The sequence below is a fragment of the Heptranchias perlo genome, chromosome 19 (assembly GCF_035084215.1).
Source record: "Heptranchias perlo isolate sHepPer1 chromosome 19, sHepPer1.hap1, whole genome shotgun sequence".
NCBI classification, from domain to species: domain Eukaryota; kingdom Metazoa; phylum Chordata; class Chondrichthyes; order Hexanchiformes; family Hexanchidae; genus Heptranchias; species Heptranchias perlo.
Genome location: NC_090343.1, coordinates 32,970,225 through 32,989,288, shown reverse-complemented (window position 1 = coordinate 32,989,288; position 19,064 = coordinate 32,970,225). Strand labels below are relative to the sequence as shown.

Below are 19,064 nucleotides of genomic sequence, written 5' to 3'. Positions count from 1 at the left end.
TGGTATTTCCTGCCCACTCTCTGCCAGTGTTTTGGCGGAAATGGGTTGGGGACGCATTCCACCGTGGGCATTATGAAATGATGGAAATACATCATCAGACATATTTTCTGTCTCTTGCACCATACCAACGCTGGAGATGCTTGGGAAAACCTGTACCTTCCTAATGTCCAGCATTGCTACGGCCGGCAGAGGAGCAGTTTCAATGGTTCAAAAGCCTATAGCGCTTTTTGCGCTTGCTTGGCAAAATTTTTAAAGTGCATTTTCCACCGGCGCCAGAACACTATATCCTTTCCAGGCTAGCTCCCCTGCTGAAGTCGGAGAACCTGCCATAATCATGCTAAAAACCCTGAGGCCAGAAAATCATCTGGAATCAGGCATGCATCTTTGTGGTGGGTGGAAGTTCTGCTCTGCTGAACGTATGCTCCAACTCCAGAAGCGGAATAAATGGGCCCTAATCATTTATTTTGGTTTTCACTATGAGATCGGGGCGGTGGAGTGGTGGGGGGGATAGGGGGTGGTGCAGTGTCACAGAAAATCTTCTGGAGGATGTAGATGTTTTTGTAAAAAAAAAATTGTCTAGCTGCACCTGCATTATAACAAGAATTTTAACGAAAGGGTGGAACAGTTGTGCTGGAGGCAGGCAACCTCACTAATGTGTAAATTCTGTGGCGTTAACTTAATAATTTTCTTGTTGGTGTAGCTCTATTAATCTCCCTAAGCCAGTGAACTATTCCTGTTAATAAAATGTTGCTTATTGTTTCAAATTATATTTGTATCTCCTCCGTTTTTGCTCCTTTTACAGTGGCACTTGCTGTTCTTCTCCAGCTGAGAGGACAGATAGTCAAGGCTGGTGATAGTCACGTGGGTATTCTCTGGCTGGCTGATGAATGTGCTCTGGTGAGATGGAGCAGACTGGTATCTTAAGTGTCTCCATCCCTGAGATTCTGGGCTCCATCTACTAGCTGAGAATTGGCAGAACGTGCTCAGTCAGGGTTGGAATTGAGTTCAAATAGTTCAGGGTGAGATTGAAATTGTGTGTTCCATTCTGGATTGGAATCCAATAGAGGCCCATTTCAGGAGCAATGCACTGAGCACACACACACTGTGGACCTCAGTCCTTCATCCTGTAATTCCTACCAGGCACAGAAACACAATTCATATATAAACAAGTGCACACAGTGCTGTACATGTGTAGCACACAGATCTCCATCTGCACCAGGAAAAGTGGATTTTTTTTTTGGGAGGGTGATTTCCCCTTCACCTTTCTCCCCATCTCTTCTGGAAGTGCTGGCATGTGTGGGGCAGATGGAGCCTTGTGGTCATTCTTCGTGTTTAAGCTCAAAAAAATGAATACTTTTGGACAGCTCATCTGGAGGGAGAGCATCACAGCCAAACCTGATCCAGTCCTCACACATTTGCTTTATACAGTAGGATTCCTGGTTGGTTACCCCATCCCTAGTTTAGGGACACTGAAGACAAATGTAGTGTGTCTATCACAGGAGCACACAGAGATACAGATGAGGAAGGCCATTTGGCCGATCTTAGTGCAGCAATCCAGAAAGATCTTGCAGTCCCAATTGCCTGAAGTGATTTCCAGGGTATTTCCCCTCACTATCCTACCTGAAAGTTCATTACAGATGTTGATCATTCTGTGTGTGAAGAAGAATTCCTAACATCAGTTCCACTGGTTTGAATCTGTGTTCCCTTGTCCTCCTGTTACCATTTTATTTGAAATTGTGTCCTGGATTTACTTTAATTTCTGTACTTTTTACTGTCTTAATTCCTCTATATACCGTCACCTCTCAGTCACCTCTTTTCAAGGCCTTTTCTCACTTTGGTGCTAGGGATCAGTTTTATGACTCCGTTCTGCACTGCTTCCAGGAATTGTATACCTCACTTGTCTCTCAGTGACCAAAACTAGACACAGTACTCAAGGTGTGGCCTGACCAGAGCACTGTACCTCTGACTTGTTCAGCATTCTACTTGTTTTATTGATTGAACGTATTGAGTGCCTTGATGCCCTAGTTGAGATTAACTAACGCAGGAATGACCAGTGATCAAACTTGGGACTTTCCTGGTCTGTATGGCTCAGCACCACAGCAAGTGCATTACCAGATGTGTTTCTTGGTACATTAAGTAAGGGATTAGGATCCTGTGGTGGTCTTGGTTTCAAGGTTCCCCAAATGCCCAGTGAGTAAAAGCACCACCTGCTGTGCACCAAGGCTTACATGTTTGATTATCAGTGATGATATCATCAAAGGGGCTGTGGAAACTTTAATGAGCTAGATGGGGAGGTGATGTAACATTGATAACCATTTAGAACAGCCTAAATTGTTACTGTAATAGCAGTGTCTGGATTGTGCTATTAATGGCACAGCAAAATCAAGGATGTTGGCAGATAATTCATGTCCCTTTATTTTTAAACGTTCTTGGGAGCTTTTTGTCTTTTTTCTCTCATTACTTCTCTCTCTTTCTCTCCAGAAGGTATTGGTTGTTTCTGAGCTACAGTTTCAGTGAAGCCAACAACCCTCTCATACCTCACTCAAATGACCTTTCTTTGCGTGAGCCTAGATGGTGAGAATTGGTAGGTTATTCAACTATGGAAAGCATCACAGCTGAGTCTGTCCAGTTCCCACCCAACATATGTGCAGAGGCCATTGGATAGTAAGTAGGAATGGGAAACCTGGCAGAAATTTTTCTTCACTTCCAGGCCTCGGAGGTGCTGAGGCCAATTATAGCACACTAACTACTGCTCCAGCTGAGATCAATAAAGGTCAGGAATTAAACCAGGGATCTTCTAGTCTGGATAGTTTATTGCTATATCAATCAGTGCCTTTACCCATTCGTGATCAGAAGAGCTTCAAGACAGTTTTTCAACCTGAAAACCTAAATAATCCAATAAGGGCTTTACCTAGTTTAAGTACATGAAATAAAGATGTGAAATGGTTCAATACAGTGAAGATCAGTGCTTGGGTCAGGTATGGTATAGATGTATTCAGTTTGCACTGTAATAATGATACACTTGACCTCAAAATAAAGCTGTCCATCCCTTACTGCTACTGCAAGGCTGCTGGACATTGCTGTTGACTATCTTAGGTTGGTCTGAGGTAATCTCTATAGTGTGTACCTCATTTCAGTTTGTTAAATGCTCCACTCCTGAAGGCTGTGTTTTAGTGAGGGCAGAGCATAATTATGAAATTATTCGTCAGTTCTAAAAGTATTGACTTTCATTTTATTTTTGGCTTGCAGGGTTTTGTCTTGGCAGTGACGATCATCCGAGAGGCAGTAGAGGAGCTCAGATGTTATGTCCGAGACAAAGAAGTGAACTCTCAGATCTACAGCAAACTCACAGCCAGAGGTCAGCACCTAGGGCCCTGCTCCTGCTTCTTGTATCCTGTTGCCAGCTGCTAAAACAGTAGGATTTAACTAAATTGAACAACATTTAAAATCAAAGGCTCTGTACTGGAAGAGCATTAGGGTTAGGGTTCTGCAGGCTGTTGAGAAAGCCCCCATTTGGAACACTCTTGGAGATTTATGATGCATCTGTCATTTGCATAGCAAAAGTGGTTTGGCAAAAAAGACTGTGCTATAAAGACCAGATTTAGTTTAGGTTTATTGCTTTAAATCTCCTTAATGGAAGACTTTTAAGTGAATGTGGAATCTTCTTTCCCCACCCCCCTAAAAAATATTGTGATGTGATTTATATGCCCTTGACCATCAACACTGAGCATAACAGAAGCCTGGAGTGTATAGGGACCAATTATTTTTAAAACTGAATTAACTATAGATGAAAACATTTGAAATATTGTCAGTAGTATGGAACTGATGCACTGTAAGTAAACACTTTGTTTCAAGTATCATAGATACAGCTTCATTAAATTAATTACTGTATTAGTAATTTTGTTGTGATCCTCGCAGTAGGAGTTGGAGACTCAAGTTTCTGTTCTTGATTTTATCAAATTGACTGTCGTTGCTCTGATTGATTTCCCACTTCTTTTCTGTAACCTGTAGAAAGGGTCCTGTGTGTGGATTGAAAAGACCTGCAGAGATATTTAAGCATATGAACAAATGACCAAACACACTGAAAGATATACAGTGCTGACAGGGCTCAGAGCTGACCTCATTTTTTATGAGATGGCTGCTGTGTTTAACCCTGACTGATGGCCATAACAGTGGCATGAAATTTCAATGTTGTGGAACTAATCCAATCTGAAATGGGGTGCAAGGTTGGGTTAGAGAACTGAACACAATCTGCCTTCACTAATTTGCACTGTTCCTCTAAGGTGTATTTCTATTTCTGCCGCCTTAAATGGATTTGAAATTGATTCCCTGTAAGATTAGGTCAATTTCCCACCAAATCATTGTTTATATAAAAAAAATTGCTCTCTGAATCTGACATATGACGAGGGTGATGAAGTACTCGCATCATATTTTCTTCTAAGAATATAGTTTGTATTTATTAATCTATTCAGAAACATTTTGAGGTGCCTGGTTGAACACATATACCGAACATCCCCATTGCTTAGGTTAAGTATTTAGATTAGCATGGCGCTGGGGGGTGGTGAGTAAAACATCCTGGATCTTAGTCAATTATAGTGGCCATTACTTAAATCTGCAATGGTAAGGGGGGTAATTTTAACTTTGAGCGATATTGAATTCAATGGAAACAAAAATCAGGAAAGGTGAATAACAGGTGGCCAATTCGATATCGCCCAAAGTTTAAATTATGCCCAAGGACTTTTTTGGATTGCTCAGTTTGTAAATGCGCTGCCAAGTGTGGAACTGAGCCACGCAATCCAGAAAGGTTCCAGGTTTGATTCTCATCTGTGCCGAGTTAGCTGATCACAGCTGGATGACAGTGGGAACGCTATGTTTAACCTCCGCACTCCTTGTTTTTTTTTATTCATGGGATGTGGGCGTCGCTGGCAAGGCAGTATTTATTGCCCATCGCTAATTCCCATGAGAAGGTGGTGGCGAGCCGCCGCCTTGAACTGCTGCAGTCCGTGTGGTGACGGTGCTCCCACGGTGCTGTTAGGTAGGGAGTTACAGGATTTTGACCCAGTGACGATGAAGGAACGGCGATATATTTCCAAGTCAGGATGGTGTGTGACTTGGAGGGGAACATGCAGGTGGTGGTGTTCCCATGCACCTGCTGCTCTTGTCCTAGGTGGTAGAGGTCGTGGGTTTGGGAGGTGCTGTTGAAGAAGCCTTGGCGAGTTGCTGCAGTGCATCTTGTAGATGGTACATACTGCAGTCACGGTGCGTTGGTGATGGAGGGAGTGAATGCTTAAGCCGGTGAATGGTATGCCATTCAAGTGGGATGTTTTGTCCTGCATGGTGTCAAGCTTCTTGAGTGTTGTTGGAGTTGCACTCATCCAGGCAAGTGGAGGGTATTCCATCACACTCTTGACTTGTGCCTTGTAGATGGTGGAAAGGCTTTGGGGAGTCCGGAGGTGAGTCACTTGCTGCAGAATACCCAGCCTCTAACCTGCTCCTGTAGCCGCAGTATTTATGTGGCTGGTCCAGTTAAGTCTCTGGTCAGTGGTGACCCCCAGGATGCTGATGGTGGGGGATTTGATGATAGTAATGCCGTTGAATGTCAAGGGGAGGTGGTTAGACACTCCTTTGTTGGAGAGGAGAAAAATACACCAGATTTCCTTCTAGTCGTACTGCCCAGTGACTCCTGCTGGGAAGTGTGCATGCATGGATATTGGGTGAAGACAGGATTGTACCCAGATGTGATGCCCTCCATAATCAAATAGCTGTGATACCCTCCATCGCCAAATAGCCTTGTGACACCCACTGTCTAGGCTGACACATGAAGAATGGGCACGCGGTGGAACTGTGTACCAGGAGTCAGTGCTTTGAGCAAGCTGGAAATTTGGAGAAAAATACTTCACCTGTGGAGGGGGGAGTGAAAGTTTGAAACATACATACTGAGCATTTATTTGAGAAGAAGGCATTTGCCACAATTCATTGCTTGATGTTATAATCTGGATAGCCCGGTGGTGAAGGATAGAATACTTGAGCCTAGTCTTCAGTTGCTTCCAAGCCTTTATTCACAGATCCACATATACACCCACACCACACCCTAGATCAGCTCTCTTATAAATGAGCGTTCCCAGTTGATACACACAACCTGAATACAATTAACACTAATTAAAATAAATCATATGGATACAATTAACACTTGGGCCTCATTCACCAGTCCTCCATAATTTTCATTTGGCATCAAAGAAGATAGTGCTTGAGAATGAACAAATAATCTTTAGACCATTTCATTTTTTTTGGCATCTTTCTCCCCTCCTCTCCTGAAGCTGCTTATGTTTGCTGGCGTACAATTCCACACGTGCTGAATGCCCTTCAGTATCTTGCCCAGGTGACCATTCTTCATGTGCGAGCTTAGATTAGTGAGTGCTGGCAAACTTGCAGGAGCGAGAGCCCTGGCTTATCTCCTCCCCCCGCCCCACGCAGGACACTAAGGTTAATTTTACTGTCCCAACTGTTTCCCAGGTTGAGAGTAGTAGACTCGGCTTAAACTGAGATTCAAACCAACAACATCAACTTGCATTCATGTGGTGCCTTTTAATGTTTTAAAAAAAAAAGTCCCAAGGTGCTTCACCAAGGCATAAGGAAAAAATGGACACTGAGTCAAAGAATGAGTTTTAGGAGGTGAGACTGAAAGCTTGGTCAAAGAGGTGGGTTTTAAGGAGGGCCTTAATGGAAGGGTTTAGGGAGGGAATTTCAGAGCAGCTGGAAGCACAGCCAACAACAGTGGGGCGAAGGAAGTTGGGGGGAATGCACAAGAGGCCGGAGTTAGTTGAATGGAGAGTCTAGGGCAGGGGTATGCTGGAGGAACTTAGAGACAGGGAGGGGTGAGGCCATTGAGGGATTTGAGCACATTGTTAAATTTAAGGTATTGGGAGACCAGAGCCAATTTAGGTCAGCGAGGATGGGGAGTGATGGGTGAGCTGAAGTTGGTGTGTGATTGGATATGAGCAGCAGAGTTTTGAATGAACTGAAGTATACGGAGGGTGGAGGATGGGAGGCTGCCTAGGAAAGCATTGGAATAGTCGAGTCCGAAAGTGACAAAGGGGTGTGGGTTTTAGCGGCTGATGAACTGAGGTAGGAGTGAAGGCAGTCTTTGTGATTGAGAGGATGTAGAATTGAAAGCTCAGCTAAGTGTCAAATAGGATGCTGAGTTTGTGAACAGTCTGGTTCGTCCTGCGGCAATAGGTGGGAGGCGGATGGAGTCGGTGGCAAAGGTATGAAGTTTGTGGTGGGTGCTGAAGATGATGGCCTTGGTCTTCTAATGTTTAGCTGGAGAAAATTATAACTCATCCAAGTTTGGATGTCGAACAAACAGTCTGACTGCACGGAGACAGTGAAGAGGCGGAGCGGTAGAGCTGGGCGTACATATGGAAGCTGACCCCATGTTTACAGTTTTGTCAGGTGAAGCTGGGAGTTACTGTTCTGTATGATTTCAGTACTACTCCAGGCACTGCCTTCCCCCACTAGACCATTGGGGGAGTTGGCCCATCCTTTCAAAAAAAACATGCTAATCAAGGTAAGGGAAATCAGTGCTGGGAATTGGAACATTTTTGACACCCAAGTACAGAGTGCTCCAAGCTCAGTGTAGTGTGGATTTTATAGTGCAGTTTACTGTAGAAAAGGGACGATTTCAAAAGGAACCTAGAAATATTCCTGGACTCTTCCTTTTATACATAAAATTCCTCTTTCCCTGTGAACATGAATCTCATGTGATGATGTTACCTGAGGTGAAGAATCTGTGGTCGAATCTTGCATTTTGCTATTCTGTCATAATGCATTAGTACAATAATGTCAGCTACTTTTGTCACTTTGAATTTTAGTAGGTCAACTATGAAATAGTAGAGACTGAATAAGTAAATTTGTTGGAGTTGGAGGAAGGGGAGAGAGAAGCTCTTTTGAACCTTATTGCCTGGATCTATTTGTTGCTTTGTCCAAACATTTGTCCTGAATCACATTGTAGGTGATATAATGGGCTCCTATTTAACAGCACCAAGTGCAAAGTTGGCAACTGCTGCTGTTTGCTGGACTGTCAGGGAGCTGGGCTGGTTATTGTTAATCTGAAGCTGTGATGTGAAGTACATCCTGCAAGAGATGTAAATGAAGTGTTTTAAGTAATAAAGCCAATGTGACCCTTGTGATTTCTGCTAATTTCCTCCTTGAACTGGCTGCCTGCCTGGCAATAAATATAATACATTGCAGATTATTATTGCAGCTGGGCTTAAGATTCTGCTCCATAGCATCTTGCAAAAATTTCCTCAGATCAAAATGTACTGAAAAAGTCAATGTTGAAAACCCAGAAATGCTTGCATTGATAGGCGTATTATCATGGTATCATTAAAATGACCACATCCCTTTCATTTAAGTTATCCTTGTGAGTGTGTGAGTAAAAGAGCCAATAAGAACTTTTTCCATATTTTCACTGTATTGAAGGAGACTTCTTACTTTATTTGAACTGAAAATAGGGTCAAAATCAACCTTGTTTAATACAGCAGAAAGTTGTTTTATAAAATGTGTGTAGATAAATTTGTTTTCCTTTTTAATTCTTTCCTCTCCACTCGTCTTTCGAAGGTATTGAACCCTCACTGGATTATGGTTTGATTGGAGCTGGTTGCCCCCTCCCCCCCCACTTTGGCTTTCCCAAGTGGCCATTATTTATACATAGGCCTTAACAACAAATGCTGGCAAGCTCTCGACCATGCAGAACATTACAGCAGGACCCCAACCTATTCCCATCAAGTGTCCACACACTGGCACTTCCAGCAGAGGTTGCTCGACAGCAATCAGGAGCTGGAATTCTGGACTCTCCTTTTTTCCTCCCATCCTTGGCCTCTGAGACCAACTTAGTACCCCTACTGCTAGCCAGCTGAGATCTGCGAATTTGGCATAGGCCGGGGATTGAACTGGGGCCTTCCTGGTTTTTATGTAAATATAATTTTTAACTATTATTTTATTTTTATTTTCTGATTTTACATATCTGGAGTTCTTGGGAAGGATAGTTCTCAGCAAGGTTCCAATATATGCAGATTGCTATTGAGGAGAGACTGTGTGCTTCCCCACATAGAAAGTGGATGTTATCCCTGAGTTCTTCTCGCACACCTCCTATTGGCCAACTCAGAGTAGCATTGGCAGAGGTCTGGAAATGGTTTGGCTAAATTAGCAGGAATATAGTAGGGAGAAAATAGAGAGAATTTACCCTCCTAACTAAACATTGTTACCTGATGAGCTTATGATTAACTGAATGGAATCACTTGTGCCTTGAAGCGCATTTCCAATAATTTCAGTATGAGTAACTGCAACACCTAGTGTGGCACTTAGTACTGAATAGGAGTTTCCTTTGTCTAAGTACTATCAACTGATCTTACCTGGAATGGAAGAATGGGTGCTAACCCTGGCCCCGAGCTAGGTCACGGTTCCTCTTGAGGATCGACATTGAATCACCCCATTCGTGTAAAGTGGATTTGTGAAGAGTGAATTAGCATGAACTCCGATGGGTTGGACCCCATTTTTAGTTGCCAGTATAAATGAGGTATCAGTTGTTATCTGTGGCTTTGATAAAGTTGTGCTAAAATGTATTCTTCCTTTGTCACTCCAGGGACTGTGGTTGTCAAGAGCTCGAACATTCAAGTGGGGGATTTGATTATTGTTGATAAGGTTTGTATTTTCATTTGGATTTAAAAATAGTAATTTCTTTTAAGTAGAGTTACAACATGGTGGGAAAGATATTGGAATCTTCACTCAAGGATGTAATTGTGGTTGGAAAGGTATTGGAATCTTTACCCAAAGATGTAATCGAAAAACATCTAGAAACTGAAAATATAATAAAGAATAGTCAGTACGGATTTCAAAAGGGAAGGTCATGCTTGACCAACCTTATTGCATTCTTTGAAGAAGTTACAGAAAGAGTAGACAAGTGTAATGCAGTGGATGTAATATACATAGACTTTCAAAAGGTCTTTGTAAGGTACCACATAGTAGACTCGATTAAGATCAGAGCATGTGGAGTCAGGTGACAAGTTGCAGAATGAGTAGGAAACTGGCTACAGAGAGCAGAGGTTAGAGATAGTTATTCAGACTGATGGAAGGTGGGAAGTGTTGTTCCAAGGGTTTGGAACTGGGACCACTGTGGTTTACTATTTACATTAATGATTTGGACTCGGGAACCGGAAGTAAAATATCAAAATTTGCGAATGACATCGAATTGGGGGGTGTTTAGTTAATACTGAGGAAGACAGCGACAAAATACAAGAATACATTAACGAACTTGCAGAATTGGGCGTGTAAATAGAAAATGAATTTTAATATAGATAAGTGTGAGGTGGTGCATTTTGGCAAAAAGAATAAGGAGGCCACATACTCTTTGGAGAATAAGAATCTAAATGAGGCAGAGGCGCAAAGGGTTCTAGGGGTACAGATTCACATCATTAATAGTAACAATGCATGTTAACAAAGTCATAAAAAGTGCAGAAAAAGCACTGGGGCTCATTTCCAGAGGAATAGAATTCAAAAGCAGCAAAGTTATGTTAAACTTATATAGAACCTTGGTCAGACCACACTTAGAGTGCTGTGCACAGTTTTAGTCTCCATATTATAAAAAGGATATAGAAGCACTGAAGAAAGTGCAAAAAAGATTTACAAGGATGATACCAGAACTATGAGGATACAACTATCAGGAAAGACTGAACAAGATGGGGCTATTATCTCTAGAAAAAACAAGACCGAGAGGTGACCTGATATAGCTCTTTAAAATTATGAAGGGGTTCGATAGGGTAGATGTGGAGAGGATGTTACCACTTGTGGGGATTCCAAAACTAGCAGCCATAAATATAAGGTAGTCACTAATAAATCCAATAAAGAATTCAGGAGAAACTTCTTTACTCAGAGAGTGGTGAGAATTTGGAACTCACTACCACATGGAATGTGGTTGGGGCAAATAACATAGATGCATTTTAGGGGAAGCTAGATAAGTACATGAGGGAGAAAGGAATAGAAGGATATGTTGGTGGGGTGGGAGAAGGCTCGTGTGGAGCATAAATACTGGCATAGTCCTGTTGGGCCGAATAGCCTGTTTCTGTGCTGTAAAATTCTATGTAACTTGTGTAGAATGAGAAAATCGGTTATCACCAATAAATGCAATCCTGATTAATATGCAACTGACTTGTTTAGAGATCCTGCTCATGTAGAATGCTTCTTTTAGATTGCTTATCAAGAAGTAAAAATCAGTTTGTTGGATTTGTGACTCTGCATGTTTTAATTACTTGTACTGCAGTGGATCTCTTGTCCACCTTGTTCCGAATGGTACTGGCTCTAAATAAGATCTGTTCTGTGCATAGGAAAAAATTGCAGCACATTTACAATAACAAAAGAGACACAGGCAAAACTCACCGATATTCACGGCAATTTACTGGTTTGCATTGCCCATATATGGGGCAGTATTGAATGCACCCATACTTCTACCATGAAAGAAAACATAATCACAAATGGATAATGACACCCTTATGCTAATATGGTTACAGGCTTCTCCTAAACTGCTATTAATGCTGCTCCAGGGACTGTGGTTGGTGGGTTACAGATGCCCACCATCCCAAATTTTCAACATTTATTCCCTTTTTTTCCCTCTGAGTGTAGAGTAGCTTAATTGGTTGCGCATTGGACTAAGGACCAGAGGGAACAGGACAGTACAAGGAATATGTGCAGTGCTTGCCACACTTTCACAAGTAATGTCTTTAGGCAGCCCTGCGTGTTGGCAGTAGAAACAAAATCAGCACCATCTCACGCTATCTGGTGCGGATGCTCGCTCTCTAGCTATCTAGCTATCTATCTAGCTATCGATCTAGCTATCTCTCTCTATCTCGTGCTACTAACAGGTTTCACTGTTTACTTCAGTAAGTTGTTATCTGATTTTTCATTTTCTACAGAATCAGCGGGTACCCGCTGACATGATCTTCCTCCGAACATCGGACAAAGGTGGTAAGTGTCTCACTCAGTAATTCATTAAAGTTAAAAGTGTTTCCCCCTCAACTGTTTCCCACTTCAGTATGATTTGGTATGATAGAGCTGCTTTGTTTAAATACCCAATCTGTCACATTTCTGATACTGAGTGGGCTGTGACATTAATGGTGTCCTGCTCCACTCCACAGTTAATCTATTCAGTATATGTAAGTAATAATTCAGTATAATCCATTGTAAACTTAATAATGGTGTTTAAACTGTCCCAATTCTGGGGGAAAAAATGTGCACTTTTTAAAAAAATCATTGTATTTTTAAAATAAATTTTCCATTGTTGGATGTGGCTATATAATTCTCAATGACTGATTATTAAAGAACTGTATTACAGATGAACAGTGAGTAGCGAGGCAGAGAACAGCTGTAAATGGGCTTTTAAAAAAAAAAGTTCCCTTGCTCCCACTCCTGCCAACGGGTCATCGAGTTTATTCAGAATATTTGAGCCATTTAGATACAGAAAGGTCCCAGATAACGGCAGGCCGGCAGAAGTCTGAGCTGTTAACACTTCTCCTTCGCTCGACTATTGTTCAACTCCAGTGGGCAAAATAGCTGTCACTGTAACAACTGATCTATTGGCTGATTTGCTGACTCAAAGCTATGTCAATGACTCCAGCTCCCAGACCTGCAACAGAATCTAAACAGCTGGCCAGAAATGTTCCTCATCAGCAGCCCCCCGCGCCCCCCCACCCCCCCTCCAGCCAGCTGCAGAGGTGAGTGCCAAAAGCAGCATGTTCTGACCTCCAGTGATCCCGTCAGCAGCCTTAACGGCGCTGGTCTCAGCTCAGCTGCCCACTTCAAAGTCAGTAGAGAGCCAACCAGTTTAAATGCACCGCTGTGTCACTGAGTGGAGTGCCTGTTAAACATCAGGTGGTACAGTTAGTGCAGAATTGTTTGGATTTATTACAATCTTGTTGATCTGAAAAATAACATGACAGACAGAGCTGCTCTTGTAATGCTGTCCAATGTTATAAATTGGCCTTGTTAATTGAACCTCCAAAGTGCAGCTGATAAGTGCAGCTCCAATCATAAATTATATCTTCTAAAAATTCCTCGACAGTTCAGAAGGGGCTACAGTAGCCAATAGGGGGAGGAATATATTGGCCAGTGTGTGGGAAGAGAGACACTAGATTTATTGGTAGCAGTGACGTGTGTCTTAGTTGGCATTGATGTAAGACCTGTGTCTTGGTGGGTCTGGGTTACATTGGCACCAATTCTGAAAGCTATGAACTATGGAAGTTGTATGAATCTCCTTAGCTAATTGTTTTAACAAGTTTTTGAAATGTTGATTTGACTTGGAAAAGTGAGAAATCCATCAGCACTCTGCTGGTTGGCCTGCAGTAATTGGAGCTGTGTAGTTTGAACTTGTTTTTGCATTCTCCAAGTTAAATTGGATGAAAGTAACAGCCACTTGCTGGACTTCCTGTCATCCTAGTAGTGATGTTAACATATCAATATTCTCTGCCCAGGGCTTGTACATGCGTGACAGCCTCCCTTCTGTTTTCCAGGTTCCTGTTTTATCCGAACAGATCAGCTGGATGGTGAGACTGACTGGAAGATGCGTCTGCCTGTTGGCTGTACTCAGAGATTACCCATAGCAGCTGTAAGTAATACGGAAACAGCTGGGATTATTGCTTGGAAAATTCTGACCTGGGAGATGCTGTAAAGAATTCCAACTCTTGTCTATTAGTTGCTGTACTTTTTCTGCCTCTGCAGTTGCTCTCCCTCCTCATCCACAAATAATATCTCAGCAGCTATGCTTTGTTCTTTCATTTAATGCTGTTTTTATTTTGCTACTAGTGCCACACAGATTATTATTATGTTGGTGCCAAAAAAAACTACCACTGGGACTGGATATTGGAGCAAGTGAGAACTGCTCAAAAAGACGACCATATTCTATATTGGCATCACGTTAGCAGCAGTATAACTAATGTCAATTTCAAAGCTCCGTTTTTAACTTGCCTGTTTTAAAACTTTAAAAAAATAATTTTGCTAGCATAGCAGGCAGTCAATTTCTGCTGGAAAGAACTGACTGCCCCACCCCCTTCCTGATGGATTAACAATAGTGAGCGGTTGAGCCACGTCAACTCACAATATCACATGTTTGATCTCCAGTCTCTGCTGAGTTAGCTGACCTTAACTGGGGCATCTGTAGGGGTGACAGCATTAGCCTGAGCACCTCTGAGTTAGTGACAGGAAAATCAGAAAGAGTTTCTTTTCCTCATTGATGTCCGGTGACCTCTGCTGTAAGTATGTGTGTATGCGTGTGATTTGCGGGGGAAGGTCAAGATTGGGCTTGGCTGTGATGCTGTCCGTGGTCGTCATTCGCTCACTGTCGAGAGTTCTGGGGGAGAGATGGGGAAGGACAAGGCTATGAAGGAATTTAAACATGAGGATGAGAATTTTAAATTTGAGGATGGGAAATTGGAGAACAGGGAGCCAATATATGTCAGCAAAACAGGAGCGATGGGTGAGTGGGACTTAGTGCAGGATAGGATGTGGGCAACAGAATTTTGGATGAGCTGAAGTTTACAGAGGATGGGAGGTCAGCCAAAAGACCATTGAAATAGTCGAGTCTCAAGATGGCAAAGCATGAATGAGAGTTTCAGCAATAGATTGGCTGAGGCGAGGCGGAGGTGGGTGATGTTATAGCGGTGAAAGTAGGCGTCGTAATGGAGAGGATATGGGATCGGAAGCTCAACTCAGGAGCGAATAGGATGCCAAGATTCAAACAGTCTGATTCAAACAGTCTGGTTCAAACTGAGACAGTGGCCAGGAAGGGGAATGGATGGAATCAGTGGCACGAGTACAGAGTTTGTGACGACGGCTGATGTTTAACTGAGACTGGATGTCGGACAAGGAGAGGTAGTGAAGGGATCAAGAGAGGTGATGGAGAGTTAGAGCTGTGTGTTGTCATCGTACTTGTGGAAGTTGACCCTTTGCCTCTTGATGCTGCCCCAAGGGACAGTGCGCAGGTACAGTAAAAAAGGGAGAACCGTGCTCTGAAGTTGTGGGTCTCTACTTAAGTGCTACTCTGCCGAAGCCTCAGCTCAAATATGAAAGTGTCTGGAGAAACGATAAGATCCTTTGCTGCCTTGTACTGCTCTGCTTCTAACTTTGTCTTTATATTCTCTGTTTCCAGAAGGCAGTGTATAACAATGCTTTTTGACCAATATATTTATTGTGCGTGTGAGAATGAATTATATTGAAGAATTGCAATACATTCTACCTGTTTAAATTCCACCAAGTTTAGAATACAGGATTAATGGGTTAGAGCAAGTCCCTATGGAGGCACTGATCCCAGCTCTGCCTGTTCCCGTCTATCTATGTTCGCCTCCCCTGGTTCTGCCCCTATCGAGAGACTGTTCCAAGCTCTGACTGTTTGCTTCTCTCTATATTCCCACGGTTTTTTAGGCCGCTTAGATAAATAACATGGAACTTTATGAGCCACATTAAGTTTAAATCACTGCTCCCATTACTTTGCATGTATCTCAAACTCCTTACACTAACAGAACTTGGTGTTCTGATTTAGGATTTATCTGCCAGTGAGGCATCAGTGGTAAGAATAGTCTTTTCCAAATCTCTCGGCTCACAAAATTCAAGCAGTGAATAAGAATGTCAGTCAGGTTTTTAAACAGAAAGTTGAATGCAAGCTTTTAATAGTACAGAAGGTTAGAATGTAGGAGGGCAGCTAGAAGTTATTTTGTTTAACAAGCAAGACGACCCATTGATGTGGGAAATGTCACGTGTTCATTATTTTACATTATTACACAAAGACAAGTTTGTAATGATTAGATTAAGTGAGTCCCATTATAACTGTTGCTCTGTATGTTCACTCGCTGACTGAAATAAAGCAGTTTAGTGATTTAGATCTGGGCCAAATGTTTTCTTGATTTACCTTCATCAATTTTGGAGAAGGACATGAGAGCAGGAACGAAAGACCCATTATCCAGTTTGTTTGCCAAGGCGGGTGTATTATTATGTCCCTTTGGTAATGCGATCTTATAAATAGCATTTTTATGGGCAGCGTGCATTAACTCAAACATGTAAAGGGTGTGGATCCAAGCGTGGGAGTGACTGGTGCCACTGAACCCGAGAAAGTATCTATGACTGACACGAAATTGTAACGCACGTACTCTGGCTTTGTGTACATAATGAGTATTGGGAAATTCCCAGATTCTGTTTTTTTGTCAAACACTGACATCTTGTGAGGATAAGTGTGAAATGATGCACCCTGGGAGGAACAACATGGAGAGGCAGTATAATTTAAATGGTACTATTTCGAGGGGAGTGCAAGAATAGAGGAGGTGCATATTCACAAATCTTTGAAGGTGGCAAAGCAAGTTGTTAAGGCAGTTAAGAAAGCATATGGGATACTTAGCTTTGTAAATAGGGGCATTGAATACAAAAACAAGGAATCATGCTAAACGTTTACAAGTCACTGGTTAGGCCTCAGGTGGTGCATTGTGTACAGTTCTGGGGACCACACTTCAGGAAGGTGCCAAAGGCTTGTAGAGGGTTCAGAGGAGGTTTAGCAGGATGATACCAGGGATAGGGGATTTCAGTTATGTGGAGAGATTGGTGAAGCTGAGATTGTTCTCCTTAGAGCAGAGAAGGTTAAGGGGAGACCTGTCAGAGGTGCTCAAAATTATGAGGGATTTTGATAGAGCAAGTAGGGAGAAACTGTTTCCTCTGGCAAGTACGACCCACCAAGTGTAACCAGAGGTCATAGATTTTAAAATAATTGGCAAGAGAACTAGAGGGGAAATGAGGAGAAATTTTTTCACATAGAGGGTTGTTGAGATCTGGAAAGCACGTCCTGAAAGGTTGGTGGAATCAGATTCCATTGGAACTTTCAAAAGGCAATTGAATATGTACATGAAGAGGACTAATTTGCAGGGTTATGGGGAAAAAGCTGGGGTGTGGGACTAAATTGGACAGCTCTTTCTATGAGCCGGCACAGACACGACAGGCTGAAGGGCCTCCTGTGCTGTAAGATGCTATGATTCTATGACTCAGAAAAATAATTTGTGTGTAAGTCGTTGAAGCATTGATTATTGATCAGAATCAATCCAGTCGACAAAATAGTCTGCCTGTACTGGCTTCCTATGGGTGGGGTTGGTGTCAGGTTATCTTTGATTCAGTATCTGTCAGGCGATGGCACACAGATGTTGTTCAATTCTTACTCTGTTTTAATTTTAACCCACAGGATCTGCTACAAACCCGATCTTATGTTTATGCAGAAGAACCAAACCTTGACATTCACAGTTTTGTGGGGACTTTCACCCGGGTGAGTTGGGTTTGGCAACTTAGAAGAAAGTGTTCCATTTAGAGTTCTGTAATACCAGTATTCAATGGTGTTATAGTAAATATAGTGTTATTGCCATTCCTTTTTTGAAAGGTTTTATTGTGAGGGGTTATTTTGTTTAAACAAGGATTATCTATCTTTTCTGAGGCAATGATGAAACATGCTTTGGCACTTATTACTTGCCTTTTTTTCCCCTCAACTATCTTCTCCCCATCTCTCCTGAAGTTGTTGGCTCCTTTCTGGTTGGGGACAGTTCATCCTTTGGTACCTCGCCCAAGTGACTTATTCATGTGCAAGCCTCGAGTGAACACAGGCTGCCTATTCAACCACAGGAGGGAGCATCACAGCTGAAACAAATCATGTTCTTTCCCAACGTCAACACACACAGTTTGCTGGATGCAGATCAGGAGTGGGCATCCTGTTCAGTTTTCCCCTTCCCTAACCTGAGGTCAATTATAGTGCTGCTTTGTTGAGACCGGCGAACTCAGCACAGGCTGGGGATCGAACATGGAGTCCTCCTGGTCCATTTGGCTCAGAGACTGTAACTTTACCTCTGAGCCATGGGGTAAGCAGAGGTCGTTCCCTAACTCGGCTGGTGCTGCTGGAGTGATGTACTCAAGAGTCAGCCAATTGTGCTTGGGATTTGGGATCAGGTTGGTGGTAAAGAACAGTCTGCTTAGCTAGCGCACAATAAAAATGGTAACTTGGTGGGATAGCAGGAGTGGCACTCTGGCTGAATTTATTCATATTGAAAAATATATATTTTTAATTTGCAGATTGGTGCGATAATATTTACAATTCTGTTGCCAGTAGCGCTCCTTCGAGATATTGCAGCTACTTAAATTGGAAGAATCATTTTTTGTTTTGTGTGTTTTAGGAGGATAGTGACCCGCCAATTAATGAGAGTTTGAGCATTGAGAATACATTGTGGGCCAGTACTGTCATTGCTTCTGGTAAGATGATTTTCCCCTTATGGAATAAAAAAAATCTGGGACTTTCTCGTTTTCTCATCTTGTAAAGCATTCCTGAAAAGCTCTCAACAGTTCACTGTTGAGCAACTCTTGCTGAGTAAATGGGCATGTCAGGAGAAGTCACCTTCATGACAATGTCCATGACAAACTTTTTCTTGTTTGTTTATAAGCATATGGTCTGCTGAATTAAGTGGAAATAGGTCATTGAGTCATGTGCACATGATGCACATTTTATTTCCTTCCACGAACAAAGAACAGTTTGCCAGGTAGTTTTAGGATAATAATGTCCCTTTAATGTAGTGACTATATTCATCTACACTTTTTTTTAAAAATAACATTTTCTGAAATTTTCAGGATACTCCAGAGTACCTCTCTGGATCGGATTCCAGGATTTGGCATCTTCCATCTTTTTGTTGGTCTGCAATTCTGCTATCTGAGAAGGGAGTGACATTTAGTAATATAAACGGCAGGGGCAATTCACAGATGTCACCCCCACCTCACCAACCACCTCATTCTGTTCAGCCCTGTTAATGGGCTTGCTTTAGTTCCATTTCCGAGTAAGGGTCTACATTTGAAACATTATCCTGTCCTTCCTCTCTACAAATGCTGATTGCTGCAGTGTATTTTCAGAATTTGCAGTTTTTCTCTTGTTTCAAAGTGATATTTCCAGATTTGTCAGCTTTTCCCAGTTTATATGTTTAGCCAAAATTACGATCCCAAAACCTAAATAGTTA

At 42.3% G+C, this 19,064-nt stretch overlaps 1 protein-coding gene across 1 annotated transcript in view; it reads left to right on the top strand.

Annotated features, from left to right (window-relative positions):
* The window catches only part of LOC137335296 (probable phospholipid-transporting ATPase IIA), a 128,272-nt gene that overhangs the window by 23,727 nt on the left and 85,481 nt on the right, over positions 1-19,064 (top strand). The window contains exons 4-9 of the mRNA XM_068000601.1: positions 3,250-3,358; positions 9,644-9,702; positions 11,967-12,018; positions 13,560-13,654; positions 17,261-17,341; positions 18,237-18,312. Of these exons, the coding sequence (XP_067856702.1) occupies positions 3,250-3,358; positions 9,644-9,702; positions 11,967-12,018; positions 13,560-13,654; positions 17,261-17,341; positions 18,237-18,312 (472 nt within the window). The remainder of the gene's footprint in view (positions 1-3,249; positions 3,359-9,643; positions 9,703-11,966; positions 12,019-13,559; positions 13,655-17,260; positions 17,342-18,236; positions 18,313-19,064) is intronic.